The 11,250-nt window shown below is 37.6% G+C and overlaps 1 protein-coding gene across 1 annotated transcript; it reads left to right on the top strand.

Annotated features, from left to right (window-relative positions):
- The first annotated feature begins 639 nt into the window (after positions 1-639).
- LOC136829766 (uncharacterized) lies at positions 640-10,666 on the top strand. Its single transcript, XM_067088639.1, has 6 exons — positions 640-988; positions 4,886-5,109; positions 5,540-5,736; positions 7,508-7,662; positions 8,109-8,268; positions 9,803-10,666. Exons 1-6 carry the CDS (start codon positions 979-981, stop codon positions 9,882-9,884), a joined length of 828 nt encoding a protein of 275 aa, XP_066944740.1. The 5' UTR covers positions 640-978; the 3' UTR covers positions 9,885-10,666.
- Positions 10,667-11,250: the final 584 nt, after the last annotated feature.

An 11,250-nucleotide genomic window follows, 5' to 3' on the forward strand; every position in this document is an offset into this window, starting at 1 on the left:
TTAGCTGTAGCTGGTCTTGAATGAGGAATGGAAACCGCACCTGCGTATTTGACAGCTCAGTGGAGATAAATTGCGCACTCCACTTCTACGAGAAGAAAAAGAAGAAATGCTGTCTTCAGGTGTGGTACTGGCTTAACTCAGGGGGCATCCAATGCAATGGAATTCTTCTGACATCAATGTAGAATTTGGTCTTGTCGTTTGTATACAGAACAATTATATCCTTTCAATATATGCATTACTTAACTGCAGATTCAATGAACCATGACATTATCTAGAAAGGCCATGCAGTCTTTTGGCTGATTATGATAAAAAAGGCACGTGTACTGGTTACTGGACTCAACTGTAGCCAGTTGTAGTATTGTAGGTTTTTTAAATCCTGTTATATTGAACGAATGTGGCGGCATTCCTCAACCTTTCGGTCAGCCCACCAACCGAATTTATTTAGCTTTTTGACAGATCTCGGCTACAACAGCAGATTCAGTTAAAGTCTCCGGGCATCGGTACAGGGATGTGTTGTTTCTCCAAAGACTAAACCGTACGGAAGGAAATAATATAATAATATAATAGAGCTGTATGTGAACAGCACTTTTATTTTTACGACAGTGACACAGGCAGAGACTGTCCAAGACTGTTTGCGCTGAAAGCAAGGAAACGTCAATCATGCTAAAAATTAACAAGCTGGCTCAAGTTTATAATTGTTTAAAGATCCACAATTATTGAAATAACATTATATCTTTCAAACAGTGAGGTGAAACTCTCCTCTTTTATTCAGTTAACTTTTATCGACAGCCACAACCTTCAGAAGCATTACATTTATCAAGAGCTGTCAAAGAGGGAACTCGCAAGACTTCGACTGCTCTGTTGCCATGGCAACCGGATCAGCTGATCACTTGACATCCAGATTTAATTACGTGTTTTGCCCAAGTTCAGTTTTGGTGATTCCTTGAACTTTCTTCATAGTAAACTCTTGGTGGAGCCATGGCAGAGGGTGAGAAGATAATTTTATAAGGTTAATTTTTAATGAACAATACGTAATTTTAGAGGTTAGATAATGGGGACAATTCGAGTTTTATTTAGGGAAATATTAGGTTGGTTATGGCAACCCGGTGCCATAATACAGCTTTTTACCACTGCTCAGTAAACCTTGCATTGCCTAAGGTACCCTATTATTTGGGAACTTGGCCCACCACCCAGTAGGCTTATTTAATGTTGGGAAATCCATTTCTAGGGCCTAGGTCTGTCAAGCATTGACGTAGCCTAAGCAAAGCAATGCTTGGTATTAGGTTATGAAGGTACTCGTTGACGCCCACCTAATTCTCACCACTTTTACCAAGTTAAAGTTGGCCCATGCCCAACAGTAACGAGGGATAAGGTAGAGGAAGGCCCAGGTTTAAAATCGGAATGCCCTGACGGAGTTAGACCCGTCAGGATGTCGAATATGCAATGTACCCTTATGACCAGTTAAATCCTAACCTAATGTAACCTAATCCCACCAAGGAAGCAATGCCCTGCCTAACCTCACTTTCACTTTGTTTCGCTCTATTTTTATGTACAGCCCTCCACAGGGATCATTCCCTCTCTGGCGGGCCCTTGTACGTTTTCAAAATAAGGTGCTTCTTATGTTCTATAATTGTCTTTCATTGTTTTCTCGTCAGTGTCTTCCCGAGAGCAATGTCCGCAGGTTGCTGACTCTCTCAATTTGGGTCGACCCATCCTTCCCCAGTATTTTCTTTAGTGTTCCATCTTGACGCGCTGCTTCGATAATTATGAGATAGTGTTCGTATGATGGTTTGCTCTTTCCTGTCCTTGGTTTAATTTCTACAGTACTTATTTTGGTAATTATATATATTAGCTCTGCGCCTGTTTTTACCTTTTCAACTGGTTTTTTATACACTTTAGGGGTTCTGATACTGGCGGTGCATCCGTTTGTTGTCGGCCAAATGGAATGTCCCTTCGCCGTGTTTAGCACTGGCCCCGGGGGCGGTTGGGTACCCATACGTTAACAAGTTATTGCACTTGCCGAACGGGACATGAACCGTTCGAAACAGACATACCCGTGCTCTGTCTTGTGAAGATCGCGTATGGAAACCCCTTGTTGGATGGACTTCAGGGGTTAATTACAGGTTAATTACACTCGAGCACCAAAAATTAAAGGTAGATTTATAATTAGCAACCAAAAAACTTTAGAAAAAGTTAAGTTAGAAGGCAGTCGCCGCCACGGAGCTACTATATAGTTCTACCCTTATTTTTTCCTTTGCCTTTCTCATCTTCATGTTCACTTTGAACATCGCATAATTCAGGCACTTTTACATAGAGCACTTCACAGGCACATCCTACCTGCACGAAAGCTGTGAAAGTGAAGACCGTCACTTTTCCCATGGTTCCTCAATATAAAGGATGCTCTCAGTCGCCAAACTGTTCCTACACAGCCAAATTACTTTTTAGAGCCTTGGACATTTCAAGGAAATGTGGGCACGCTTACTGTTGGAGCTGCCACTCCCATCATGTATAGGCATAACCAGTCATGATGATTTCTACAGCTGAACCTCTGGCTAGGTTAGGCTTGACCTAAGAGTAGCTAGTTTATTGTAATGTAGGTATGGATGACCTGGTCATAGTATAACCTGTCTACAGTATGTGGTCGTAGCATTGCCAAATCCATTTGAGTTTGATCAGCTGAAAGTTGCCTGGAAAAATTGGGGGCAAGAAGCTTAGATGCCAAGTTTTTTTGCCACATAATTAGCTATTTCATCAGTTCGTTGATGGCCCTAATCAGCACATACTGGAAGGCACTCTAAGATAGGTTGAATGTTTCTTCGTAACTATTTCATTCATTTCAGTAATTTATAGCATTATAATCTCTGCACAAACTCTATGTGATTTTCATATATCTCCAATGGTGAAGGAGATATCGTAGGATGCGTTTACTGTCAGCTTTGTTAGGTGCTTTGAAAAACCCTATAAATTTGGTTGTCTGTATATTTTTTTCTGCCTGAAAAGAATCAAGCTTCTTGTATTTCCTATCAGAGTGAATTGTATCAAGGCAATCTTTCATCTCCAAAGGTTTCTTGACATGATCGCAGACAGATTTTTTTAATACACGTAAGGCCTTAATTAAGCATTACTTGGTAAAAAAGTTATAAATGCAGATTTCAAATGTTCCTTTTAGTATTGTCAGTATATTATCTTCTTGATAGCTACAGCTGCTGTGAAGGTTATTATAATACTGAGTTTTCAGGTAACTCAGAGAAATCAGGTCATTGGTACCACCCCTACTGCTGTGGTTTTTGAGAATGTGCTGGCTATCTGATAGTTTGAGATATTGGAGTAGGCCTATACTTGGTAGAGGAAGTTAACATGAATATTTCCTATACTCACATATATACTCTACCTAGGCAAGAGGTTTTAGACACAAGGTGAGAGTGGAAGGCAAAGAGAATTGTAAACAGGGCACTTATCAATCGGGGGCCGTGGCATATTGATGGTGGTGGAACTCATATGTGTTGGGTCTATATCCTCAGGTCCTAGAGATTGACTAGCAAATTTTGCTTGGTCCTTGTTTTCCTCTTTACTTTTCTTTTTTGTTTTATGTTCAGGTTTCTTTTTTGTTTTATGTTCAGGTGCAATCTGTTTCACCCTCAGTTTCATCCACATACTTTATTTGTCCATTGAATACCCATCAACCCTCATATAATGAATGGCTTTTTTTAACCTTCAGCCATTTATTGACTCGTTTGATACCCATCAACTCATCTTTATAGAAATGACCACTTTGGGGAACTGGACTCTGCAGTTATTCATTAATAGAGTAGAAATTTTTGCTTTTTAGTTGCTGTTAAATCTTGGAAACTTGTATTCAGGTCAACTTCTTGGGCACAAACCAGGAGAATGCTACTAGTTATCTAACATGTAAACTGCTTTAAAAGTAATCTAGGTGCTGTAGCAACCTATAATTTGCTTTGCTTGTTTAAAATCAGATGCTATGACTGTGAGACAGAACTCTAGAACAGGACCATAGCAGATTCTTCATCTACATAATATGCTTTGACATGGAAATGTTTAGAAACAGAGTAACTTTTTTACAGATCTAGGCTTTTCTGACAGGAATGCCGTTACCGTGGACATTGTTCATAAAAGACTAAACACAGCACAATTTGTGGCACTGAATAATCTAACAGTTCTAGTGCCAGGTCATTAGACCAAACATTCATAAATCAAAGCGAATAAAATATTTGGGACTCAAGAGAGAAAGAAGCCAAAGGAGAAATGGACATGGAATCAGCGCTACAGTATAAATATTGACTAGATACTCTTATAATTGCTTGGGAGTCCATACATCTTGCAAATAGCTGGGCAAAAGAAATGCAGTGCCACTTATTGCATATTTGAGAGTTCATTCATTTAGGAGAATTGAGTATATTAAGTAGTGAAGTATTGGTGCTACTGTTGCCACAGGTTCTCAATTTCCAGCTTGGCACAGATTGACATTCAGATATCTAACCAGATGTTAAAAATATCTGAGTTTTGTAATGCTTTGCAGGGAGTCACCCATAACTTGAAGAATATTGTTTTGTAGGTATTAATGTCGATATATTTTACATGGCGTCCTGTCTCCAAACTGTACAGTTTGGTTGGACAGAATACAAATGTGAATCCCACATTTTGTTAACCTTAGCCCTTGAGAAAATTTAGTGGTCTTCATTCTTCACACTATCAAGCACATATGAAATATGAGTTTGCAGTGAAAGAGAATTAAACATTAAACAGTAAAGGGCAGGTGTTGTGATAATTTCTTGTATTTTACAAGGGTTTGTTATTTGGGTTTCATTTTTCAAGTCCTCAAACTTGTTGTGTTCATTTCCTCTCAAAACATTTCTCGTTGCAGTCCCAAGTTTGGAAGATGTCCCGGAAGTCTTACAGAGACTGCAGGAAAGAGCTGACCAGGAGGTCCAAAATGAAAAGAAACTATTAAAAGAACAGCAAAATGATGCTGGTGAGAAAGCTTCAGAACAAAAGAAATTTCCTCAAAAATCATCAGCAACTTTTGGGGGCATGAAAAAAGGATTTCTGTTTGGTGGTGGACCTTCCAAACCATCTCGTCCTAAAAAAGTAAGTTTTTTTTACACTACTGTAATTCAGTTTCATATTTAGTTCAGGTTCCATTGGTATACTAGTATATGGATCAGAATTCTTACGTAGCTTATACATTATGTAACATATGGTTGACCTTGTAATGATTTAAATACATCGTTGAGTTACTATCATTATTATTTCCTATTTTTTTAATTTATGTTATACAAGAATTAAAGACATACTCATTGAAACCACAGTTATGACATAGTAGAACTAGTTATTAATGAGAAATATACTGTATATTCCAATTGGCAAGTGTAAGGTGTCTGCCTTATGATGGACTAAATGGAGTTCAGTAGGAGTGTACCCAAAGGAAATCTGTAATATGCAATACCAAATGATCGCACAAAACCAATATTACAGCAGTACAGTATACAGTACATATAGATTGTTTATATTTCTGAAGGCTAACCAGAGAAGAGCAGACAGTACAGTGTCCCCTGAAGAATCCAAACCAGGCCGTTCCACTCCAAAGCAGACCACCGAGGACATGCCGTTCATTCGAGCTCAACCGTCGGAATCTAATTTGGTGCTTAAAGAAGTACAAGAAGCTATGGTAGAAGCAAATGTGTCCAATGATTTCCAAGAAAAACTTGCTCAGAGGTTTGTTATTCAAATTGTTGTCGTGGGAGATAGGTTTCCTGTTAGGCAATTGGTAATTGATATATTTACTCTTGTAAAGTGCTGGATGGTTTTATACCTGCCTCAGCTCTGGGTGGACCCATGCTAAAAAAAGAAAAGTATTTTCATAGTACCTCTATCATTTTCAGGATTATATTTTTAAATTTGATTTAGCCATATGATAAAGAAACAGTTCATGTTGTACTCCTGCCTTAGTGTGTACTGAGGAGCTGAGATGATATTCTCTGTGAAGGTGAGTTCAACAAGGAATACGGAAGGTAAGACATACTCATACAATCAAGGGAAGTCCCTGTCTCGCCTGAGACTTTGCATTTGCTCACATCATTGCTTGCATTGTAAAAAAAGTATACTAGTAAGTTATTCAGCCCTCTTATTTTGTTCCCTGTCTGTGGAAAGTGGTAAAATACTTTTCTGTTATTTTCTTGTCACTGCAGGAAGTGATCATCCAGACGTATTGTATTGAGTGCGTTTGCTGGGCACCATGCATTTTCATTTGTGTTGAGATTTGGTCAGCTGAGCCATCTTCAATTTATCATCAGACTCCTTTCAGTATCAAGGCAAATTCTGTGTGAAGATTGGTCAGGAAGTAAGCGTCATGGCTTTAATAGACCTCTAGGTCGGTTATTTCCTGAAATGAAAAATCCTACATCAATGGATATGTGAGGTTTGTGTGGAAATTGATCATAACAGTTTCGGTTCCTCTGCTTGGGCTTAGCCACAGTCCCCAGAGTATTTACAGGTGATGGTTCCATAGCAGTCTAGGTACACTCAGAGGCTATATGCCAGCATGAGTGTCTAGATGAATGGCTGATCCTCACATCATTTAGGTCAAAATTGGAGGGGGGGATACAGAGGATAATCTAATGCCATGAATCTGTAGTGGATACCAATCAGGAAAGAGAAGTTTGATCTTATCTGTTATGGCAGACACTGTGGAATGGATGAACCTTGATGCTGTATCTTGGAAAGACAGTGGTTCAGAAGTAATGACAATAAGTGTAGTATGGATAGATATACACAATTGTAATTATTTAAATTGTTTACATTTACATTTTGCTGACAGTTTATTGTCTTTCTTCAAGATTATAAAAGTATACTTTTAGATCCTATTATGACTTGCCCAAAGGATTTGTTTTCAAAAAATGAAAGTTAGAGAAAGAGAAAGATGAAGAAATTAGACAGTTAGTTGGGGTTAAGGCCAGTAAGAAGGGATTAAAGGGTAGAAAGAAAAGCACGCACAGTTGGTGGGTTGGTGTAAATAAACTTTGGTACTACCTACAGCGTGATGTGCAAGGTATACTCTTAAGCAGTACTTCTCTATGGGGTATTAATTCAAAAGGGAAGCTTCAAATGAAAGGATGTTTGTGCGAGTTGTCTCACTTGCTGTAAGAACCAGCTTATTGGTATATAGAGTTTCGAGCTGTGGAGTTTGGCAGTGATTTGAATTGACGGAAAATAGAGTAAGTTTGTTACGAGTACCAGCTACTATTGTTGTTTTCATGTTCATGCAAACTTATGCTCTAAAAATAAGTCATTTTTCCTCCACAGTGGCAGACGAAAAATATGTAAAATACAAAATTATTAAAATGATTGATTGATTATAGCAACTAAAACTGGCATCACCTAGGTTATTGACGCCGTTATACATTAAAAGACACCTAACTGCTCTGAAAAAGCTTGCATTGTCATGCATGGAAATATTTTTTGTAATGTAAATTCCTTTTATCCAAAGGTTGGAATCTCACAGTGACGTAAGGGATGTCCTCTCAGATCCAGAATGGCTTCCAATCTTAAATGAATTCCAGCAAGATCCAGAGGGAGCGATGAATAAGTACAAAAACAATGCAAAAGTAAAGAAGACTTTACTTCAACTCTGCAATGTATTGGGTAAGTCTTGAATTATTTAACTGTGTAAGAAAGTGAGGTAGGCCTTGTCCCTCAGATACTTTTCAAGTTCTGTACAGCAATGTAGATTTATTATTGTTATAATATAGGAGCTATGAATAATTACAAAAACAATGTAAACATATAGAAGACATTACTGTACTTCAGCTCTACAATGTACTTGGTAGGTCTTGAAGTATTGTATAAAACTGTCCTTTCAAACTGGGGTAGTCCATGACCCTCAGATATTTTTCAAGTTCTGTAAAGTAATACTTGTGTATTATTGTTTTGATAAAGGACCTCTGTTGGTGCATACTTTTATTTTCTGGTACGATATGAATTTAATTCATGACTTTTGCGATTCTTCCAATTAAAATAAAGCTGATTATCCTATTTTTCTGTCAGCAATCTATTATCAGACTAATCACAAAGCTTTTATTTCCCTTTAGGCGACACATTTCTGCATATGGAAAAGAGCAATTTGACGGAGGAAGAGAAGCTGTCCAAGAAACTGTTAGAAAACCCTCATTTAAAAGAAGCTCTCACTGATCCACTGGTGATGAAAATTTGTGGGTACATGAAGGAAGGAGCGAATGACAAAGTACAAAGGTAAATAAAGTGATGTGGCTGACACAAGTAATTTTTCTTTATGTATTTTCCTGAATATGCGGTCACAATTGGAGGAGCTTGTTATAACAGTACCACCCAGTCACATTTCCAGACACTCACAAGTCTTGTTCTTCACCAGTTTTCGTTACTGTGTAGAGTCAGATGGACGAGACTGCCTAGTTAACAGACATGGATCTTGAAAAGTGGCATGCCAAAGGTTAAGAGACTACCTTTAGAATTTTGTAGTTCTGTCGATACAAATGTCTTTCTTGTTATGTGAGGAAAAAAGGCATAGTTTTGTCCCTTCCGTGGCGAGTGCTATCAGTGCTTCTCATTTGGTGCATGGTAGGCATTACTTCAGGTTCTTGGTAGTGTCCCTTTGGCCCGTAGCTGCGACTTCTTTCATTCCATTTACTCTACTTCCGTTCATATTCTCTTTCTTCAGTTTTACTTTCCACCCTCCCCTAACAATTGTTTCGTAGTGCAACTACAAGGTTCTCCTCCTGTAATACCTTTCTGTACTGGGAAAAATGACCATATCACTTCAGTGGGCCATAAATGACTTACGGTAACTCTTATGGCAACTCCAGTTGCTCAGTATAGGATAGAGGTGGACCAGTGTGACTTGAGATTTCATTGGGGAATGTACTGCACCTCCATGTTCCAGGACGTGTTTTTATTTATTTGCTCATAAATATACCCAGGGATTGCTGTTGGTTTTAGTTCTTATTTTTTATGAAAGTGTCAGTTATAACTGTAATTTTGCCAAGTAAAGTGCAAAGAAATATTAGAAAAAACATGTATACCTCACAAAAAGTTACTGCATCTTCCCCATCTTGGTACATCTCACAAATATTTTACAGTAAATATACTCAGAATTTGTTAATGATTGTGTGAGCTGTAATTATACTTTTACAAAATAAAATAAAAAAAGTTATTAGAAAAAACATGTATAACTTGGTAAAATTAGCATATTTTTATGAGCATCTTGGAAAAGAGGCCCCATACAGGGTTGGAAATATTCACTTTCAACTTCCTATGGAAGGTACAGAAAATATTTTTGAAGTTTTTCTTACACTATATACATTTGCATATCTTCCTCTTTCCGTTGATGCTTTTTTTCTTTTTAAGATGGCCAACCTTAAAGTTTGCCCGGTTTAGGGGTGTGCTTAATATATATTTTTCCTTTCAGCTCTAAATGACCTCGTATGTCCCATCGCTTGGCCTTTGGCCTAAATTTTATATTCCATTTCATAGAAATTTTGTACCCAAATGCAGTGATTTATAAGACGGTAGATTACATTGTAACAGTTTACATTTTTTTTAATGAGGAAATGCATTGTTAGGCATATCTTTCCAAGTACAGCATTGTATTGTCCTTTTGTGTTACAAAGATAGCAAGAATTCCTTCTGGAAGCTTACTTATTCAGAGTAAAGTTTCTGCCGATTTTATGAGGACCATATGGACATATATATTTATTTTATCAAGTCTTGCTATGTCATTACAGTCCATTATTTTTTTTATTCATTCCAGGTGCCTCCAGAGCGCTGATTCGGTGCAGAGACAACGAATACAGATGCTGATAGACTGTGGGTTGTTTTCGTTTTCTATGTAATTAATTAGCAAGAATACTTTTACAAAATGTCTGAATAAGAATAGATTTTAGTAAATTTGTAATACGTTTTTAATACTTTGATCAGGTCGCTTCTAGGAGCATTGCAGGCTTCTTTTTCAGGCAATACATTCAGTTATATATCTGTGGTCAAGAAATCAGTTAATAGGCAATATTCTGGAGGTACATATGTTCCTCCTAGAAGGTGACTTCTTATTGTCTTGAGAAGAAAGTGTCCTTTTTAGGACTGACTGAAAAGGTTAGTTAGATGCAAATGAAAAACCTCACTTTAAGAACTAAAATGCTCAAATATAGTTGTTTTTATTTGAGAAACAGTGCCTTTAACAACCATTATTACTAGCAATACAAACAGGTTTATTCAGTGAATTTTTATTAAAGACTACGGCCATTAGTTTGTAGTGAATGATTGTGAAACTAACTTATGTTGAGTAGTAAATTTTTAGATACTTGAGCTCTTATATGTTTGAAGAATATGGGCGGTTGAGTAATTGAAAACCTTTGTGGAAGGGACTTCTGTACAAGTCTCCCCTATATACAGAATTTAAGATTACACAGTACTACCAGATTCTAAACTGTTTCTTTTCTTCTGAGAAAAAATTAAAGAACAAATTAGTGGTCTGCAAATTTCTAATTTCGTTGGTTACTTCTGTGACTCTTGTCATTGGTATTGAGTATGTTGCTTCTCCATGGTTTGTATAAACATTAAGTGTTTGGAACTGGTGCTTTTGAAACTACAGTGTTGGATCATAAATGTGTGAAATTTCTTGGAAGTTTTCATTCCTCATATGACAGTTGACCTGTCCAGAGATGTAAATCTGACGATGTGTTCTCCCAATCTCCTGTAACCAGTGGCCTTGAGGGTTAGAGGGAGTTGGGCTGGTGTAGTGTGTTCTCATTCATCTTCCTATGATGATATTGCAACTTATCAAACCTTTTTTCTGATCATTAATAGGAAGGGCAGGATTCTCTGGACCTTTCCAAGTGTAAAGTTCGATGTGGTGAACTAAGCTGTGGCACAGGGCCTAACCAGCTGTTGCATTTCTATGCTAAGCTGTTTAGGAGGTTACAGAAGTTAGCCTTCCCATGCTCATATGCAAAAAAGGGAATCTGACAATTTAGAGTTAGGTTTGACGGCCCCTAAAGCCTCTTGCGATATGAGACAAGGGACGTGACAGAGGTCATAACCATGTATGTTCCTCAACTTTTGGGACATTGCCAGTCAGTTCTGTGAGATGATGCTCTCATCTCAGGAGTAAGTCTCCTATATAAAAGGTGATGATTTGCAGTCTCGTTGTCTTTGTTCTTGAAATTTTTTGATTAATTCCAACTTTATTTCCTTGATGGACAT

Source organism: Macrobrachium rosenbergii, chromosome 45 (genome assembly GCF_040412425.1).
Source record: "Macrobrachium rosenbergii isolate ZJJX-2024 chromosome 45, ASM4041242v1, whole genome shotgun sequence".
Taxonomy (NCBI): Eukaryota; Metazoa; Arthropoda; class Malacostraca; order Decapoda; family Palaemonidae; genus Macrobrachium; species Macrobrachium rosenbergii.

Excerpts from the sequence above, each read along its gene's own strand:
- LOC136829766 (XM_067088639.1), top strand. Across the intron at positions 7,663-8,108 it reads TCAACTCTGCAATGTATTGG|GCGACACATTTCTGCATATG; the intron begins GTAAGTCTTGAA and ends ATTTCCCTTTAG. Across the intron at positions 8,269-9,802 it reads GCGAATGACAAAGTACAAAG|GTGCCTCCAGAGCGCTGATT; the intron begins GTAAATAAAGTG and ends TATTCATTCCAG.